The 21,502-nt window shown below is 46.5% G+C and overlaps 1 protein-coding gene across 4 annotated transcripts in view; it reads right to left on the bottom strand.

Moving 5' to 3' along the window:
* Positions 1-21,502, bottom strand: part of LOC146200646 (tubulin monoglutamylase TTLL4-like) — a 133,786-nt gene that overhangs the window by 7,815 nt on the left and 104,469 nt on the right. For 3 of the 4 annotated variants that reach the window (XM_084595584.1, XM_084595583.1, XM_084595585.1), the window contains exons 16-18: positions 16,643-16,853; positions 13,018-13,076; positions 3,858-3,904 (exon numbers count right to left, since the gene is read on the bottom strand). In XM_084595584.1, coding sequence (XP_084451710.1) covers positions 3,858-3,904; positions 13,018-13,076; positions 16,643-16,853 — 317 coding nt within the window. The remainder of the gene's footprint in view (positions 1-3,857; positions 3,905-13,017; positions 13,077-16,642; positions 16,854-21,502) is intronic. The other variant, XM_084595586.1, reaches the window with a different exon arrangement.

The following is a 21,502-nucleotide window of genomic DNA, read 5'->3' as shown; positions in this document are numbered from 1 at the left end:
CCTGCACAGCAATGTCAAGCAGAGCAAAATAAGCGACTTTTTTAATTAAATCTTGGTTCTGGAAGGTAATGGGTGTGCTTATTTGTCCATTTTCGCGACAACGAAAAGGTTTTCCTTCCCCGGCGGTTTCGTTATTGCGGGGTTCGACTGTATTGCCATGTTATCACTTGAAGAAGTCATGCAGCGTTGTTTGTCGCATCTTTTCGCGTCCGGTGAGCACAACTCGCTTCTCCAAAAGTTGCAGTGCCATGTGGCTCTCGCGATCAACGCGAACGTACCTTCTGAGAAGGTCCAATGCCGCCACAGCCGATGTAAACGTCGGTTCCGGCTGCGACGCATCCTCCTCCTCCTCTTCCTCTTCGTCACCACTGTTGTGCGCGTCTGCACACTCGGCCACGATCTGGTCGATAGTCATCATCTCGGAGGTGGCAACGGCATCATCCACAGACACGTAATCGTTGTACACGATCCCGTTCGCGCCAACCGCTTCCATGGCCGTGTCCAGTTCGCAGTCCTCGGGGGTTCCGGGGTTGTCCACGGTTCCTGGTTCTGCTGCGCTGTCTGCGTCGCCGAAGCACTTCGCAAAGCAATTCCTGACCGTTGTGGCAGTGACAGCACTCCATGCCGTGGCCAGATAGTGCATGGCATCCAGGATCGTAATGCCAGTTGGCTGTTGCCCGCGGTCCACAGAGGCCAGGGATCGCTTCACGATGCATTTCCTGTAAAAATGCTCCACGTTTTTGATGATGCCAGCATCTAAGGGTTGAAGGTGGCTGGTCGTGTTGGCCGGAAGGTAAACCACCTTGATGTTCCGCAGCGACGTAGTGTCCTTAGGATGCACGGAGCAGTTATCTAAAAAAAGGACGACTTTTCTGTCCTGACAGCCCATATTCGAGTCCATGTATGCGAGGAACTCGTCAAAAATTGCGCACGTCATCCAAGCCTTGCTGTTGTTCTTGTAGTGGCAGGGCAGGTAACGTATATTCTTTAGGCAACGTGGGTTTCGAAATTTGCCGATGACCCACGGCTTCATCATCTCGGAGCCATCCGAGTTGCAACACAACAAAACGGTGAGACGGTCTTTGCTGCATTTTCCGCCGTGGCAAGCCTCGCCTTTCAAGCTAAGCGTCTTCGAGGGCTGTACTTTGAAAAAGAGGCCCGCTTCATCGGCATTGAAAATGTCCCTAGGTTCGTAGCCGTCAATAATGCGCGCCGCGGACTCTTTCCAGCTGCCTACAGTAGCCACGTCCACGCTTGCAGCCTCCCCATTCACGGTTCGGTAGCAAATTCCGTGCCTTCGTTTAAATCGGTCGATCCAGCCGTTTGACGCACTGAAATCGACGATCCCGAGCTTGTCTGCTATCTCCAGTGCTTTTTCGCGCAAAATGGTGCCATCAAAATTTACACCTGCAGCTCTGGCTTGCTTGAACCATTTGTACACCACCTCGTCAAGCTGCACGTGCTCCGCACGACGGGCTTGCTTGCTTTTGATGTCAAAGGACCGGGCATTTGCTTCGATCTCGTTTCTTTTCGAAACAATAGAGTTGAGGGTGGATGGAGTAAGTCCCAGTTCCTTAGCGATGCACACCCGCTTCCGCGTTGGGTTTGCATCCACAGTGAGGAGAATATTCAGTTTATCCTCCAAGGATAGCGCTTTACGCTTTCTTGATGCCATCTTGCTGTATTTACGTGCTGAACGGTTGGCACGCGCCAGGTGGGCGATTGAGTGCGCTGGACGCGTGTGCACACGACTGCGGAACGAATTCACAGCCGGAAAATACACGCGGAAAGAGTCCTAAGCTCGGCAATCGTGAAGTCAGTCACACACACACCAACCGCACAAAGGATGGAGCATGGAGTAATGAAAGACAGGAAGACGCAGAAAAAAAAAAAGCGCAACTACTGCTGCTGATGATGACGCAGCCTGCCCAAGCGTCACTAGTGCCCTCTGTAGACACGCCAGCAACGCTAGGCCAAGCCAGGCCAAGTCAATTCGCCGAAAAAGTAAACATGGCCGTCGCTGCTTGTTTTTCGGGTTGGCTTGGGGTGCGAGTTCACAACGTATCATGCGGGAACGTGTCCCAAGCTACGACGTAACAGCGGGGTTTCTAATACATGGAAGTCTATGAGAGTCATGCTGGGACTCGACCACAAGGACGTAGCAGCCGGGAAAACGCAGCACCCGGGAACGCAACAGCGGGGTTCTACTGTATCAGGGTATTTCGGTTATCATTTTGGAGCAGCTTAGGGAGCAGTAGTAATGCCATTTTGGAGCCCTTTGGAGCAACAAAAAGAGAAGTTTGGCAGTTCTAATTATGTCTTGGAGCATGTTTCTCAGGTCAAATGCCTTTGATAATCGCAGTGACTGCTTTTTATGCAATACTCAATGTTTTCCCAACTGTGCACACATCTCTGACAAAACCAGACAAACGACCAGAACATGTAAAGATTTTAAAAATAACACAGGCCTACCTAAGCAACAATTAGGAACAATGCAGAAGCAAACAGAATGCTTGCGTGCGCACTTCATAAATGAACACTGTTTAACATATTTTGCCCAGAGAGATTGAAACATGGACTCTACCACTTCAACACACTCAAGCAGCGCCACTAGATAGGAGTTTGCACCAATGGGCACAATATTCCTGCCCTTGTGCATATCCTTTTTGATCCTATGCCTGTGCTGGTAAATTCCCAAGCAATGGTCAGCATAGCCTTTAGGGAGGACAAACAGCACCTAAGCCTTTTTATCATTCAGTTTCTTAACTTCACTGCCTCCTGCTAGTGCTCAGCATGTATTGAGTGATGTTAGGGCTTCAGTTTTAACGCCTTCGTGACAGGCCCTGTATGGCCTTCAGACACCCTTGAGAAGATTTCTAGTTATCGGCACCTTCGGCACACCACCGCATAATGTTTCAGGTACATGTCTACTTTTCTCCGATGAAGGACTGAGACGCTCGTCATTAAGAAGGTCAATGATGAAGTACCTGCTTGTCTTCAGAGCAAAAGCATTAGAACAACTTGTGCAGTTTTTGCAGCCAAACAATATTCTTAACGATTCGTGGTAGTTACCGCTACCTGCTTTGCTTGTTGCTCTCGTTTCTCACTCCGTTGGTTATTCGAAAGGCTGGGAGGAGGTGTTATGTCGTATATGCACAGTTTTCTTTGTTTGTTTTTTTTTGCAATTATTTCCCTTCAACCGCTCGTGGCTCATTCTAAACTTACTTGCAAACAAAAATGTATGATGCTCCATGCTCGTGGAGCTTTCGAAAATTACATTTCTATTAGGCCTAACCTAAGACACATTAGACCGGTGCGCTGCCACTGTCTCTAATGTTCAGTTAACAGCAAACCCCATGGCAGCCACTGGAGCACTTCTAGGGCCAAATTCTACCTTGGAGCAGGATGGGCCAGGGAAAACAGTTTGGATCGAATGGAGCAAAACTTCCATCCCTGTTCCCAATAAGCTGCACATACTTTGCTTTGCTGTTTGTCAAAAATACTCATGCGAATGGCATGCAACTGTAGACACTGCCACATGGGCTAGTGCCACCCACCCACCACAGATAGCTGTGTGGACACATGAGAGGCAGCACCAACACTTAGGGTACCGTGCTGACTGCCCCCCTGAAAATGGCTGCAAAAACTACACAAAAACCTGCCTGTGAACCCTGCTACTGCAAACTCAACTAACAACTCAATAGAGGGAACAGACAGGGCTGTTCTTTGGACTGCAGAAGGAACCGCAAGCCACTTGCAGTGAGGGCTTGCTGTTCTCACAGCTATCGGACTACAGCTGGGAAAGGAAGGAGAGGATAACCCGCATAGTGGTTGCCACCGCTCGATGAGGAGCTCACCTTTTCTCAGAAACCGGAGAGTGGCTTTCGGCCCTGGGCACCCGGTCCTGGCAGAGAGGAGGGAGAATGGACATCATACACCAAAGTTGCACTGCTACACGGTCAGTTCTCTTTTCAAGCCGATATCTCATATAGTACCGAGAAAATACGAAATGAACAGTGAAAGAAGGCTGGATCTATCAGACCACCAGAAGAGGCTCATGTGGAAATGCTCTGCCACCAATAAACAACTTAGCAGCATACAGTGCTCTAGAGCCTCATAACGTGGCCAGCTAATGTAAAATCTCGATGATGCTATCATAGCTTTTCAAATTCGCCACTCAACCTAATAGTTTGACAGTGTGCTTGGCCACCTGGTGTGTTGCCTTCTGAACAAGAGTTGAATAGACCTCTCCTGGGCTACGTCACTAATGACAAATTGGAGGCTTGACCTGGTGGACAAAACATTCCACTGCTGGTGGCATGGTTCGGATGATTCGGTCTCGTCTCGCGACAACTCATTGTGTTTTTTTCTTTTCAATGCAGTCCACCTCTCGCGTGGTGTGATGCGATATTAAATAGAAGATGACTAACAAAATGTGTTTGTTCCATTCTAGAAGCAGCCCAAATGTGCTTTTCAGCTGTGCAAAGAGCAAAGCGGCAAACGTCATGTGCTGGTAGGCCTCGATATTGCACCTGACAGTAAGCACATTTTTCTGGTATACTCGTGCGTTCATGTATTTCTAGGAGAAAGAACAGAAACTTATTAGTTTCATTTATTGTCCTTCCGAATGAATTGTGCTGAATGGAGGTCGATTTCGCTCTCAAAGGCACAGATGACATGTGATCAATGGCAGAGCTTTTAAATATTCTTGCTCGGCATTGAATGTTTTCCAGTTCAGCAGGCCAAGAAGCTAGCTCTCTTACAAGACGGCTCCCAAGGTCATGTCAGCGACAATACAGCTCAAGTACAGCCGCATCCCTAGACGGAATCGTAATATAGCACTTTCAAAGTGCTGTCTTGTCCCAATCGAAAAGTGGTTTTAGTGGAATCATTTATGTGCACTTATGGATATTTGTACGTCTGCATGAATATTATTATGTTGTACAAAAAGAGGTTTGTTACTCTCTTTACCACGGACCCATTCGCGTGGTATTGCTAGCAGCGTGGAAAACTCGCGCTTCTTGTAACACAGTTAGGTGACTGAATTACACAACTATGAGGAAATACTTCTCTTCTGCACACTCACCGACTATAAAGTAGCAATAAAATATTTTGTATGCCTGGCTGAATGTAACATCAACTAAAACTGTGTGTAAAGTAAAAGCTCGTTAATTCGTACTTCACAGGACCGGGAAAAAATTTCGAATTATCCGATGTTTGAATTATCGAATGGCCTCAAAAAATTGACCAGAACCATTTGTATTACGGTAAAAGTACCATATTTACTCGCGTAACGAACCGAATTCGCTGAACTCTCTCGCATAATGAACCCACCCAGCCCCGATTTGTGCCTACAAATCTGAAAAACAAAACTGAATAAAGGCTGCAGTCGTTAGCCCCTCAGCCCCTCCCTTTCAGCGCTATCACTGTCCACAACACATTTCTTGGAGCGCCATGATGCTGCGCGATAATGGCTTGTTTATCTTTTGACATTAGCTCCCGCAGGGGAGAGGGAAGCGAACTTGGCAAAGTTCCAGCGCTTGTCCGGTTGTGCCTCCTTTTCAGTACGTTCACTTTATCCACTTTATCACGCTATGAGTGAGCGACTGGGGCGGGCGTCTTCTACTGCCACTCCAATCATCTGAACGAACGGTTCGCGTCATGATCACGGCTGACTCGCGTGCTTCCGTTGATGACTGATGGGTGGAAGGATGGATGGCTGCTGAAAAAAAAAAGTTTAACCCATAGTGCCGTCCGAGATCATAGCCTTTTATGGGCGTTGGCTGGGACCGCGCTGACAGTACTTATCCCTATTTCCAAATTAACAGGGTTGGAATTAACGAGTATTTAGTTGCGAGCTACGGAGGTTGCGCAGAAGAGAGAGCTGGCAGCCGCTGCCGCGCGGCCATGCACTGACGTTGCGGCGGCCGCTGCGCCGGTCATAGCGCCATTTAAGTTTTACCCACTCTTCCATGGTTTTACTTTGTTCTATCTTCTGTCCCCGTTTTGGACGTGCGCTGCCTCTAATTATGCCTTCCGGTCGTGGAGGTGTTTCTTTACTTTATTTTTTTTTGCCGCGTGATGTGCGCCAAGCCGCCCAGACGCGGTGGCGCGTAGTTCGAATTATCCATAGCGGAACCGACTCGCGTTCGAATTAACGGGCTTTTTTATACCGAGATCTCTATGGAGCTTGGGTATAAAAAAGTTCGAATTATCCAAAAATTCGAATTATCGAGGTTCGAATTAACGAGCTTTCACTGTACTTTGGAGGGACATCACTCAGCCAAGGACGAAGCTTGCGCCTATGCTGCTGTTTTCACTCACAACTGCCCATGCTTCATGGGGCTCAGCAGTGGCTTTCATGAAGAGCATTTTGAAAAAAAAAAAAAATATTAACAATGCCTGTAATAGGCCAGCATTCACCCATTTTCCAGCATGCTTAAGTCATATGCGTTTCAAGTGTTCGGTGCGACTTCAGGTTGTCCACAACGGGCCATGCCAGTTCATGGAACAGAGAAATAATAGACCTTTATAGTAATTCCGCCACGCCCCCGAGCGGCCGCGCAGTGCCCCATGGGAAAGCGGAGCACTACCGTGCTCACGTCTCTCCAACTCTGCCGGTTCTCAGGCGAACTTTTCTCTGCTATCTCAGCATCCTTGCTGTGCTGATGCTTCCCACTGTTTTCGCTTAATTACAATAAAACCCTGTTAATACGTAGTTGACGGTGACGTGGCAAAAGTATGTACTATCCGACAGTACACCTTAACCGATTACAACAAAATTGCTATTACTCACCCTCCAAAAGTGAAGAAAAAAATCAGGCACTGTAAATTTCACGTGAATACACGTACGTGCACTTAAGGGGAGACCCTGGTCTTTGACCAAATTTTGTTAATATTTAACTTAGAGAGATGAAACTTTTGTGGCTAGTGTATTTTGGCATCCTAAAAACAAATATGCAATCATTTTTGCCTCTCTCTGATAGATTTTAAGATTTCAATTGTTTTATTAATCAAAATTCTGCCCAAGTCTTAATAATTCGTACATTAATGACTGGCAAAAATTTTATGTCTACTTGTTCTACTGTAACCCCAGAGTGCAACTATATCATCAGCTTAATTTTAGCAGCAGCAGTTCAAAGATTGTAGCCTGTCATCATAAATTTGTCAAATTTTTTTTCTATGGAAGTGCTAAGTTAATTCAATTTTTCCAAGAAAAATTTGTAGTTTTTTGTTATGGTTGCACAGAAGGATGTATAAGCTTTCATATAAATCAAGAATGATTGAAATCTGACCACTACATCAAGAGATAGCTTGGGCAACAGCGCATGTCATGCTAAGAAAAACACTTTAGAGAAAACGAAGAAAGAAGTTTCAAAACATAGCCTGAACTTATTTACTGCAAACTTGGACATGAAATAGCACACACTTTGTATTAAAACCCTGCAGGAACATAATCACAGTCATTTTCCTTGATGCGCTTTTGTTTGTAGGAGCCTTGGTGATTAAACATAAGATCTTGGAGAAGATTTCTATTTCTAAATGATCTAGAGTCACCAAGTGGTGCAATAAGCCTATATATGAATATGCAGCTAACAGTAACTCATTAAAGTGGTTCTGACTGGCTTTCGATGTAAGTGCATCATTTACCACCGATATAATTGCTCTCGAACGAATAAAATTGCCGGCGAACGAAATGCATGCTCTGGAGGCCACCACCAAGACGAGTGCGTCTGCATCGTGACCTCCGCAAAAGTTGGTGCTAAGTTCTGGCGCGCGATCGCCATTCTCACATTCATGCTGTAAACGCAGTCAGCCTGCAACTAGTGATAAGTGCCCATTGCTCGTCTTGCACCGCGTAGCATTCAGAAGCAAATTTATTTTGACAAGATTTGGGATTCCGCGCAATCTTCTTCTCTATGTTCCGCGTGTTGCGGGACACTGCTTCGCGACTGCTGTTGCGGCTGGTCGCGGCACTGCCTCACAGGGCGATCTATCCCGGCGTTGAAAGCTGCACTTGCTCATCTGCACCATCACTATTTCGTACGCGGCAGATCGCGCCGCTCCTCGCTGTCGCACTGAGCACGACCGGCTATGCTACGCTGTTATCAGGCCATCACGGACTCGACACGTCAGCGCTTCGTCATTGATTGCAGATAACCAGATGCGGCGATGCAGCGTCCCCAGCGCGTTTATCTCCTCTGGCTACTTTTTTTTAGGCTAATAACGAAGCGCATTTTGCGTTGTGGTTATGATGAGGGAACGGCGCTAGGCCGACTAGGCCTACAGGAGAGATTTTTTCAAAATGGTGCCAGACCGCGAGCAGTCGACGCCGCCAGCCAACCAAAGCTCGCCATTTTGCTCACGTGCAATGGGAGTCCAATAGCAGGGTGTGCTTCACGCACACGCAATTTTGTTCCTTTGTTCTCCGTTTCGGTGGGCTCACTCATGGTCGCCAACCGAGATATAGGAATGGCCTGAATCGCGATCTTTCGAACGACAATAGCAGGGTGTGCTTCACGCAATTTTGTTCCTTTGTTTTCCGCTTCGGTGGGCTCACTCATGGTCGCCAACCGAGATATAGGAATGGCCTGAATCGCGATCTTTCGAACGACACCAAGATTATGCCCGCGGATCGCGTATTTCTCGAACTGCGGGAGATCGTAATTCGGCGCGATTTGACCTCAGTTTAAAGTGCCACACGCGCAGATTCTCGTCTTTGGAACGCTGTAACGTGCAAATTAGGCGATATTTTTCAACGAAACTTCGGAGATAGCTGCAGAAGGATCTCATAATCGCGAAAACGAGAAGATTGAAAATCCGATTTTCTGACCGATTTTAGACTGCAAAGACCCGGGTCCCCCCTTAATTCCCGTCCTGCCAACTGGAAGTCGGTCATTTTCAGTTGCTGCCGTGGCGGTCGCGCAGTGATAACAGCCGTCTCAAAATCAGCGAGACCATGACCAAGCTTCTCCAGAAGAACGCTCTCGTAACAGTTAATGCCTGAGCTGCTTCCGTCACAGTAAGGCCTGAATCGGTTTTTTCCAAGTCGTCACCACTGTCCTCATTCTCGATATCCTCATCGCTTTGGGGAGGGGCATAGTGCCGCTCGTTCACACACACACTCACGCAACAACCACTTCGCAAAGCACCACAGCTCAATACAGACGATGCAATCACCGGTTGCACACTACATCCACAAAGCAAAGAGAGGAAGATAGGCTACGTCCGCTACGTCGCAACTGCACGCCTGCATGCGTAGCGCAAAGCCACGTGGGCGGGTTGGATTGGATTGGATTGATACTGAGGCTGGGTTGACTGTGATGGTTATTGCGATAGGGCTGCCAACAACGATATTGAAGCGCCCAATGATTCCCGGGCTGCCTATTGACATAGACATCACCACGGCAAACAGTGTTCGTTGGAACATGGTTAAAATAACCGCATACTTTCTCTAGAATACTTTCTCAGTTCAGTTCAGTCGTTCAGTCGTGTCCGACTCTTCGTGACCCTATGGACCATTTCACGCCACGCTTTCCGGTCTCTCACTATCTTCCTAACATCACATAACTTCATCTGCAGTGCCTCGAGGATGCCATCTAACCATCGCGTTCGCTGCCTACCCCTTCTCCGGCGACCGTCAACCTTTCCCAACATCAAATCTTTCTCCAGCGACTCCTCTCTTCTCATCAGATGACCAAAGTAGCTGAGTTTTAACTTTAGAATTTGACCCTCCAATGAGCAGTCAGGGTTTATGGTCGACAGGGTTTATGGCCCGGGTGATCTTCTGGCAGTCCAAGGAACTCTCAAGAGTCTTCGCCAGCACCACAGAATACTTTCTAGTACACTATAGTTGTATAACCGACAGTCCACGCATTCGTAACGCTTTTTGGGAAGATGAAAACGTTTTGCGTCGCAGCACGGCGTCCGCCGAACTGCAATGAAAAGTACATATTAACAGGTAGGCCACTTCATGAGCCACTATGCTTTAAGGGGAGACATGGCTCTTAACGCCATTTTTCTTAATTTTCAACCAAACTTGATAAATCTAGGTAGTCTGATTCAGTTTCTTGCGCTGATTTCAAATATGTAACTATTTTTCCAATTGGCCAATTAGTTCAAAAGATAGACGAAATTAATTGTTCACAATTTGCAGAAACAATGAAAAAGTAACCACACTAAAAAAAATTCATATTGATACTTTGCTAGGTACTAGAAAGCATAATGTATACAATGTTAGGAGCACTTTTTTGATAAAAAATATTAGCAATGTTATAGCATTTCAAAGTCCACCATTCAAATGTGGGTGCCCTGCTAGGGCAAAATTTAAAAATTTTTAAAACGTAAATCGCAAAATCTGCTCTTAACATTGTGTGCTTTGCACTTCTAGCTACATGCCACAACAAAAATTATGGTTCTACCTCCATTGAAGGCAGAGATATCGCTTCTGCAAATAAGCAAGAAGTCAAGAATCGGTGTTTTGAGAAAACGAGAAAAAAAGAGATTGGCTCTCTTTTGATCAAAAATGCCGAGAAAATATTTCAATATTTTGCAATGTAAGTGACTAGAAGGCACCAGGGATGTAGTCAGACTGACTATGGGCACTCAAATGGCGTTTTTTGAAAGCGTGCTGCATGTCCGCAGTGGTCTTGCACTTGTTTGCAGATGCCACTGCTCGGCGGTGGTCTTTCTCTGCCATGCGCTTCATACTTGGTGTCCCAGGGTTGAGGTGCAGCTCTTTCAATATTGCTGCAGAGGCGTTTTGGCAACCAGCATTAAATCTCATAACAGTGCCCTTTGTCGATTCCCGGTGGCTTGCATCGCACACGCAGCAAAGACGTTCACAACGAACGGGTTGCACTTCTCTTTTCCGTTCACACGGGGCGAGCTCCACGCCGACGCAACATCACCGCAGCACGCACACTCGATAATAATCTTTATGGCGAGGCCATATTCACGTTCACCTTTCCCTACCGTGATGCTACGGCCGCACACCTTGCACTTCACAAACGACATCGCGTTCATTAAATCCAAACTGACGACAACGAAGCCCGCCTCGATGTCCGATGGCGCGGCTGCAACATCGTCAGCGCGAGTGAAAAAGCTTGGTGGCCAGTGTTGAAGAAAGAACTTGTAGCTTTTCTTTTGCTTACATTTCTCTCTGCAACAACTCCGTACGCTGCAATATTTCGGTGTCGCGCCAAATGCAGCTGCTGTCCGGAATGCATTCACTCGTCGGCGATCCGGTTAGGCGTAAGTCCACTTCGGTACTGTCCGCGGCTTCAGCATCACTTCCTGTTGGCGGCGGACTATTCTCGACGCCGGCCGAAGGAACTGAGCACTTCTTGAAGTTGTAGGCCGATCTTTTCTTCTTTTTGCCAAACTTGTGACTCGTGGCAAACTTCGGCGTTGCTTCCGACATCCTGCCGCACTCGTCACAACCCTACGACTGAACAAGGAGAGACGCGTCGCCTGCGGAGAAGCAGACGACGGGAATTTTGCGCGGCCAATCACAGCGCGCTTTTCAAACACGTGTGCTAGCTCGACGAAGAGAACCGCGCGTTTGGACTTTTTTTATGCTCAGATTTTAACGTCATCAGTAAGCCGGCGGAGGCACTTGTGGCGGGAAATAGGAAAAGAAAAGCCGCTCTTTCCAACAAGACCAAGATGGCTGCGATCGCGGGTGTAGAAAATGACCTACGCGCCTCGGAAAAAAACGCTTTTTCGTGGATTTCAGCTGACAGTGATGCTATAAACTGATTCTGTGGCCCAAATACTGCTCCGCGAGATATAAAACCTGGTGAATTAAAGGAATAATAGCTACAGATTCTGAAAATGTCACTTTCAAAAAATTGATTTTTTTCGCGATTTTTTCGTCTCAAAGAGCCGTGTCCCCCCTTAAGCGGTCAACCAATACATGGGTTTCAAAAGCGGCTCAGCCGGGGAATCTTCACAACTATGTTTTAACCGCAACTACTTGGTAAGCAGGTACATATTAATGAGGTTTCACTGTATGTTGTGCCCACCATTCCTTTTCATCGTGTTGCATAGTTGGGTTTTTGTACTAAATCCATGGCCCATCAGCCGACACAAAAAGTCCGGCATTCACACACGCAGCTCTCCGTGACGGCGCATGCATGCACAGTGCGGAAACAATCCTTCACCTCCTCTTCGCGCCAACGCGCGCATCTAGAGCCCAGCGGCGGAACACCGCCATGGTCATGGTGCGTCCGCTGTAGCAGCGTGTGCCAGGCACGGCGACCTTGGCTTTATATGGCGTAGTGAAGCTCTAGTTAAAAAATTGCACGAAGACTAGCAGTTAACCATCAAGGCAATCTGGTGCTTGCTGCACTCTCCAAGGAAGCAACAACAGTGCGCATGAGCAGACGCATGATAGCAGAAAGCAGCGGCACAGCACGCCAACACGTTTGCCAGCAGCCGATGCGGGAGGTGATCGCTCCGTTCTCCCATCATGCTTTGCGCGGATCCGCCAGGGGATGGCGCGGTGCTGCATTTTATGGAAAGGTCTATTGCATGCTTGCAGAGACTGTCATCTTTTTCAAGGTGAGATTTGCTAATGGGTACATACTGTGCCGGATCTGAATACCGCTAAGCACAATTTGAAGTGATAACTGCAGAGCAACGGGCAGCCCCAAGACGCTTCTTACAACAGGGATATCAAGCTGAAAACGATGCTTTTGCCCAACAAGACAAATGGGGGTATATTATGACATGTGCAAGCAAAACTTCCCGAAGTATAGTTCTCAATTTTACAGAGCCGCAATGGCGATGGCCAGCCATTAAGGGTTAGTGAGCGCTTTGACGAAAAGTATTACAAAGCATGCCACATTATTTCAAAGACAACCTATTTTTAGAACGAGACTAGACACACAAGCATGTGCCATGTGATGCTGCACTTTTTATTTTCAGATAAAAAAAGAAAAGAATTACGAACCCCTGACTTAGACAGTGTCATTTGTGCTCTGTGAGTATAGCAGATCTTGTGTGGACACTCACCGTGTCTGGCGACATGAGGTGGAATCCCTTGGCACAGAGCCGCTGTAGCCACTCCACACCTGGGCAGAACACAGAAAGGGCTTATTGATAAGCCAAGGTCCCATAAAGTAAATTAAGGGGGGACGCGGGTCTTAAACTGGTCAAAAAGGGCCGAAAAATTGATTTTGAGAAAAATGCATTTTCGGAATGTCTGTACCTTTGAGCACTAGCCTTCAAAATATCAACACTGAATTCGATCGGGAAATACGGTAAAATCGACTTTTAAAACGCCACGGGAGCCTCGAAATGGCCAAAAAAGGGGTGAAAATTGTTCGAACTTCCCGCGCGCGCCGCGGGTGAAGCAGCCGTCTGGCCGCCGCCCTCTTGGACTTGTTTTGAAGCTTGTTTCTTTGTGCGCATTTTGCGACATCTCCAAATGACGTCGTTCAAACAGAACGACCACCGTCACGGGTTTTCCGAAAGCCGTTTCCGGTCCGCTGATTGGCTGGAGCGCGCGCTCGCGAAGCGAGCCCCTCGTCTCGCGCTTCCCATTGGCCAGCGCGACTGACGCCATTTTTTTTTTTTTTTTGTAACGTTCTTTGTCGCGGCTGCTGCTTCGCTCGTTTATGATGCGCTTTCGCGATCGTTATCAGTCGTTCCAGCAGCCGGTGCTGGTCTTTAAACGTAGCTCGGTAGACTTAGCCGTATCAGGAGTGTATTGAAAACGGAAGCGCCTAGCGAAGTGCGCGTCGAAGAACGACTGCGGCGGCGCGCTGCCAGGGTCGCGCGGCGTGTTCTCGACCTAGCTGCAGCACGTCCGACGGCGTATAATCGTTTGCGAGCGGTTCAGAGGCATCGATAGATAGCATCGATAGATTGAACTGTTCAGCTGATACTCATGGTCCTCACCGACGCTACCACTTCGTTGCTTTTTTATCGCGTCGCTTCAGACGACAGGCGAGCCTGACATCGCGCCGTTGCCCGCGTTCATTTTCCGCGGACGGTTTCTTTTTTTTTTTTCTTTTTTTTTTTCCAGATTGTCTAAGTAATTGCGTCGCTGCGCTCAAGGGGTGTGAAAGTTCGAGCTTTAGCTCCAGCAAGGGACTCCGCGTGCGGCCCTGCATGCGCTGTACAGCAAAGTAGCAAAGTTTCATTCTGCAACATTAGCCAATTTATTAGGTCATTCCAGTATGCCGCTGGTGCTTTAGCCTTAAACTTTGTGCAGGTTTATTAATATTGCAAGACCGTTTTATCGTAATTTTGAGTATCTGTTTGCCTTGAAGGGCACTGCCACAGGCATATGAAGTTGTAAATAATGCTTCTCCCGCTGGTTCTAGTGGCGGTATATTTAGACTTTGTGGCAAGCTTTTACCAGTATTTGGGGAGGGTACTGTTATATGTTTAGTGTATAGCCTTCCTCATAAAGAACAAAGCCTCACAACGATTCCATTTATATTACCATAGCTGCAGTGTAGCAAAAGTTAAAGGTTGTCTCAAAATGCAAATACGTTTTTCTCAGTGCTGTTTCTGGACACTGCACTCAGCCTTACTGTGCTTTTTCTGTACATTTTCGCTGAGTGACAATGACAAATTTAGCACCACTGCAGTCATATTGAAAAGATCAGGGAGTGATCCAACACTTACATCACTCTATCGATATTTTTTCAAATTGCCATTAAAATATTATTGCATGTCAAAAAATTTTGCTGATTTCCTAATGGCATACACTACCTTGGCCATGGGTAATGGTGATAGTTTTAGTTTTATTTGACATAATCAAAATCCAAAGACAGTTTTGGAAATGGGAAGAGCATGACATTTTTGGTGAGAAATATCACAGTGAGGCTACTGATTGTTCAAGTTATAATATGTGGTCAAACTTCAAATGCCGTTTTCTCAGTTTCATATTTTTGGTCGATCTCTACAGTCTTACGCAGGGTTTTGATAACTTCTTTTTAGTTCACACAAATAACTTTGGTACCGTTTTCTTCAGAGAGAAATGAAGTACCCGATGACATTTTTAGTTTTTTAGTTTAGGCAATGGATAAATGTCAATTTGAGATTAGCTTAATGAGTTCGTTTCAAATAATGCAGCCTTTTACTCTCACCATAGTATGTGAGAATGACATGCCTTTTTGAGGAAAACGAAGGATGTCATCGGGTATGGGAAGACTTTGGCTATCAATCTATGTAATTAAAATCAACGAAATGCAATGAGAAAGTTCATTAAAGCTGCGTAAGAAATTAACTAATTATGCTCTGGACTTTGTTAGATAACTTTTGATCTAATACCACCAGCTCAATTATAATTACATTTTTGAAATCAGGAGAGAAAACCACATCTGTGTGCAAAGTTTCGTGAGATTCTAGCCATAACTAAAAAAGTTAGTTTTAAGACCCTCGTCCCCCTTTAAGTGTCATGCATGGGAAATAAGATGAGGGACAGTAAACCACCTTTGCTTAGCAGTTGCACACTATCTTTAGCAAGTCAACAATCACAACACCTTGCTGTCCTTGTTCAGCAGCTGCCCTGAACAGAGATTTCATTCTCTTACCACAGGTACCAATGTGATTCAAATTTGCCAAAACATCTGCCAAAAAGAAAAAAGCAAAAAAAAAAAAAAATGCAGTACAGCTGAACCTTGTAATAACGAACATAAATATAACGGACTGCCAGATAAAAAGAAGTGAAAGCAAAGTTTCGTTGGTCCATGCTATATTTCTATATCAGTTGTCCGGCCGTGCGCACCGATGTCCGGTCCGTGCGCACCGGCCGCGTATTATGCCGCAGCTAGCTACCCCGGTTGCGACGGGTGTGGTTTGTGGGGCACACGCCGCTGAAAGCTTTTTGCAGCATGAGCCCGACAGAAAATCACGACGTTGACGAGGTGCAGACCACGCGTCACCGCTAACTGCTTGTGATGCACACATACAGCGCAGCTGGCGATCGCGAAGTCAACGATGTGCGGGCAGTGCGTAGTGCTCAAGGTTGAGGCCGCAGTTCGCGCGTTCGTATTATCCGTAGTGGTGCGGGAGATTGTTCGGATCATCCGAAATTTTGCCCATTGTACACAATGCACTCTGGCCCAAAATTCATATCAACCGGATTCGTATCACTGAGATTTTACTGTAATCTCTGGTTTTGTTCTTTGACAGGACAGTGCGCAATCTTGTGCCATTTCGTTTAAGGTGTACTACCGTATAGTGCATACTCTTTCTGAGCTCCAGCCAGCTATGGCTAAATGAGGTTTCACTGCACCTCGTTGTCAGGAAAAAAAAAGATGCCACTAACTCAAGTGACACCAAGAAATTGGCAACATTATTTAAACCAACTGGTCCGACCATATCTGCTTGGGGCAAACTATTTGGGGCAAATTATGTTCAATGGTGATAAGATGGAGCATCTTCACATCTCCCTTGACCTCAGATAACCAGCCTGGTGAGTGGGAAACCAAACTGCTTACAGTGCAGGACTTTCCAAATTCAACTGAAATGTGTGATGCTTGTGTTTACTGAAATCTGTTCTTGCGCTATCCTAGTCATCCAGTAAAAGGGCAACAGCCCAAGCAACTGCTGGATGAACCAATTTGCAAGCGAATTTTTGCACATTTTTCACACACAGACACCCACAATGCTTTGCACCCACCCTTGTGCCTCTGGTGTGCGAAGCGCCTCTCCCAAGCAGCCAGCAGCAGGTTGTAGTAGCGTCGATGGGCAAGCAGAGTGGCATCCGTGTGGCGACCGCCCGGGAACACCCTCTTGAAGGATCCCCGGCGGGAAAACTCATCCTCACTCTGCACTAGCACCCGCACGTCGTCAGGCGTCAGATTCTCCAGCAGGCTGGACGTCTCTTCCTCCTGCACACAACAATCACACAGCTTTACTAACTGCAAGCACCCTTCAAGTTAAAGGCTGTCTCGTCTAAATGGCTCGGTTCGGTTTGTGAAGTTTAATGCCCCAAAGCAACTCAGGCCACGAGTATTTGGTAATGAAACGCTCTTAAGGTTATGTCCTATTTTTGCTGTGTGTTTCCGTAAAAGCAACCAGCTGCTTCAGTTCAAGACTCTTGGAAGTTTTTTAGAACTTTTCCTAGTGATGCTCAGCGTGCTTACAGATACAGTAAAATCTCGTTACTAGAAACATGGTTAGAAGAGACACTCAGTAATAAGAGACACTTAAAAATGGCCTGGTTGGTTTTCCTGTGTTTGCCATATTAACAAATTGCATACAAGAGACACTCGGTTACTAAGGACAACTTTCTCAGGTCCCTAGAATAAATTCTTCACTATTTAGAAGATACACAACCCAGGTACACTGTTCTTTTTTGGGGTTGCAATATGTCAGGAACCAACAAGGAGTGCCTCCTCTTGACTGGGAAGTCAAAATGTCCCAGCTGTTTCAACAACTCGCATGACACATTCCTGTGTGGCTGAAACAACGGGGACGTTTTGACTTCCCAGTCAAGAGGAGGCAGCCCTCAGTTTCTGACATACTGCAACAAAAAAGGACGCTGATATGGATCAGAATTTAGCTAAGGGAATCTAAATTGCCACACATACGAGCTGGTAAAAATTATTGCTTATAAGAGACATCCTTTTCAGGTCCCTTGAGTGTCTCTTTTAATGAGGTTTTACTGTAGCATTCTTTTATTACATGTGCTAAGTTCTGTTCTTCCAGAGGGAAAAGTGTACACTAATGAAAGGGCAAGTGGAAGCTGCACCATGGGAAGGATGCATGAGACAACAAAGGAGAACCTTGAATATGCATTCCTCGTTCAAATTATGGCGAACAATAAAAGTGTCCATAGAGTTAGATTTTCCTCCAGTTAACATGTTCCCAAATAGTATAACTTCCTGTTGATATGCTGAAACTTGGCGTGATATCCAAACCAACCACAGGTGCATAAAAGTATGAGCACACTCAGCCTGGGGCAACACGGTGCCAGCAGAAACCTATACCAGCAGTGACTGATTGTCAAAACGATTACTCGAACCTCAACTGTGCCCCGTGAATGTGCATGCAATGGCGGGCGTAACGAAATACAGAGGGCCTCGTCTCCAGGAGTAGGTCAACCTTTCTGCTTCAATTTTGTGATGACATCATTTACCATGCATTAACCAGACAACTGAGCCTGCTTGAATGCTACTTTGGGCGTTTAACGATAGCGCCCATGCTTCCTTCTGCATAGTTTTCCATTGCACCAGCACTGTGCACTTTCCAGGTGCCATTTGGGCGCTGTGCAGTGAGGCTTTCTCATACATGTTGCATCTGCTTGTAAGAGGACACGACAGCTGCCACGTTGCGCCGTGAAAAATGCCTGGGAGGCCCTTATAATTTTGGAATAGTTCTTCTTTGATGGGTACAACAGTGCGCCCGCAACAAAGCACTGATGTAAGTGCAAAATACTGTCACTGTAGCCCAGTTCTCGCCCAAAGAAGAAGCGACCGCTATTTGGGATTTATCATGATGCAAGTGGCTCTCTTCAGTTTTCTGGAGGCCATTCGATAATTGGAACTTCAGATAATTTGAGCATTTATTTCTTCCAGCCCTTTGGAGATCAAATTAACGAGCTTTTCCTGTGGATGAAGGATGCCAACAACCCTCGTATTGCCTCAGGCTGCCATTTCCCAACATGTCACATTGCGCACCTGTGGCAAAATGAAAATTCTGACTCGGGATAACTCAGCCGAGCTTTCAAGTGCTATGAATGCTGATCCAGACACTAAGGGGGACCAGCAGAGAGCTTTAAATTTCTTTTCTTTGTCATAAAGCAATGGATTTGGCAGGCTTACTGAGAACAGCACTGAATAATTAAGCACAAAATTTCAGTGAAATGCTTTGGTACTTCTGATGTTATAAATTTGGTTCCCTCCTATACCAAAACTTGCAGAAGCCAGACCTCGCAACAAAACAAGGAAGGAGTCTAGTGGGTAGAAAAACATGGTAGGAGCAAGCGCTCAGGCTCAGGTAAGCGCTCAGCATGCACGTCGTGAGTGTTTGAAGAGCAATGCAGGTTCATGGTCTTTCGTGTTCTCTGCACAAGGCTGATATGCACAATGCTCAAAACTATCTGAAAAGTACCGCATGAATGCACTACAGTGCAATCCATGACAATACCAGATGTAATGATATATCACTTATAACGATCATATTATTGTGATTTATCTGTTTTCCCATTGTCATTGTGTAAAAATAAACAATATACAGTTAAACCTCTATGTAATGAACCTCCATGTAGCGAGTGCCTCGATATTAAGAGTTTCTCAATTCCCCAACGCCACCCCTATTGAAGTGAATATATTTGAAAACTCCATGTAACGATCATGTTGCAGCAGTTGACCCTGATATAGCGAATTCGCGACGCCAACTGCCTCTTAGCTAATGCCGAGTTAGAAGAAATTTGGCAGAACCCCGCAAGTTTCAGAACGATAAAACACGAACTGAAGTGAGAGGAACGCTTACTATAGCAACGAGTGACCGCAGTTGATACAACGCGCCTTGTTTCAGCACCGAAGCCGCATCTCCGTGGCAGATGCAGCAGCCTCCGCTGCTTTCACTGTCGGAATATGGCACTACAATAGTTCATGCATAGTTCATAGTTCGTGCACTACAATAGTTCATAACAGGAAAAAGACATGGGGCGAGCAGTGCGCGTCCATCGCTGCCACACGGGCTCCCTTGCGTCGGTAGCAGGAACAGCGGAGCATGCTGGCAACACGAGGCTGAAGGGGAGAAAATCTGGGCCAGCGAACACTGCGCCGCTCTGTGAGCCAGCGCCTTCAATGAAGACTCCGTCAAAACCTCCGTGCAGCGCGGCAGCGTCATCTGCTCCCCGCTGCATTGAAGAGCATGTCGTCGTCTGCTCCGTGCTGCATTCGAGCACTTGTTTCCGCGCGCGCTCGATTGTTTCTCTCCTCCTCCGGCTGCGTTCCAACGCCGCCACGCTCCAACAAAAGCGGCAAAAAAAAAAAAAAAAGAGGAAAGAACTAGAATAAAAAAATGACGGCGCATTTTTTCGCAAAAATATGTGGAACCGGTAACAAAATGGTTGTGAGCTCTATTTTTTTTTTTTTTTAGGTATCTCGTGCTACTCATATCTCGCACTTGTTTGTAACTGGCGGTGCTGCAGCAGCCATCGCAGAACCGAGTCGGCCTCAAGAAACAGATATACGTCAATCGTTCTATCCTCATACGCAATCCTGCTTTGGGAGCTTAAAACTGCGCACCCACTAGAGGGGATAACTGAACTAGGAATTGCACAGCGTAGCTGTGAAATGTTCCCATCTACATGGAAAGTTGTCAGGCATTTCCTCGCTCTTCGTCTCGTAGAGAGAGGAAACTGCCGCAAAAATGGCATACCTCGGCTTCTCGTCAGTGATCCAGGTCGTTAAGAAACCCCTCATCGTTAAAGGTAGCTAGGTCACTGATTTTGGATGGCAGCACCGCAGCAGCGAACTCCCCATGACCGCTGTCAGCAGGAACCAAAGGGTAAGGCGGCATGCTTTGTGCCTTTGTAGGGAACGTGTCCAAAACGCGCCGAAAACAGGCACCACGGCACTGGTAGCATCCTGTGTAGTCGTAACATTGCCATAGCGAATGGGTCATTGTGGGTGGCAACGTTTACTTTCCTACGTCTGTCCCCAAATGGGCCCCTTTCAAGTGAGCAGTCACAAAGGGAAAGGAAACTCCCCAATCGATGCCCAGAGCCCTCGTCGCTATGTACATGTGTATCAAAGACATGAAAAGGTGCTGCCTCAAGTCCTTCAAAATACCTGTCACTTGCCTCTCTCCTTCGAGTAACGAATTCGCATTCATGTGTTTTTTTATGTCTGAGCCTGCCAACAAGCGGTCTTCGAAAACAATGTTGGCAGCGATCAATTAATCATAATTTCTCGATTTCTAAAGCATCAATAAAAAAAAATCTTTCGTGATTTTACAGTTTTGAGTCCAATTGTAACACTATGTATTTTTAAATGCTTACTTTAGGAAAAACAGGTGCGCATTAGAATCGTGCAGGTATGGTACCGAGGTGCTAAAGGTGAAGGCTCTTGAGGTGAGCTAATAAGAGTTTGAGTGATTAGGTTCTTGTGAATAAACAGCCTGTTTCTACCAGAGAATAGAAAAATATTTACTGTAAACCCTCGTTAACACGAACTCACATATCTCGAAAAATTGGTTAAGTCAAAATTTTCCACGCCGCGCCTTCACCTCCCATAGGTGCTATGCATTAGCTCCCGTTTATCTCGAAGCATTTTTAGGGCGCAATGCGGATAATCTCGAAATTTTTACCGGAAGGACCGAAGGCAAAAGTCATTACCGAAATGTGATACGGGCTCCGAGTGAGTGCTTTGTTCCTATTCTAAGTGCCGAACGCAGTCACGTTCAAAGAGTGAATACAAAATTTCCGCGGACGCAGCCGTTTTTCGTCTTGGGAGCAGACACGTGAGCACCGCTCGCGCGCGAAAGCTGATGGGTCTTATCGGGCAGTCGGTTCGGCGTGGTTCTG

This window comes from Amblyomma maculatum, chromosome 2 (genome assembly GCF_055883805.1).
Source record: "Amblyomma maculatum isolate TAMU_Amacu chromosome 2, ASM5588380v1, whole genome shotgun sequence".
NCBI lineage: Eukaryota > Metazoa > Arthropoda > Arachnida > Ixodida > Ixodidae > Amblyomma > Amblyomma maculatum.
Note: the sequence above shows the minus strand (reverse complement) of the source record. Positions and strands in the feature narration are given on the sequence as shown.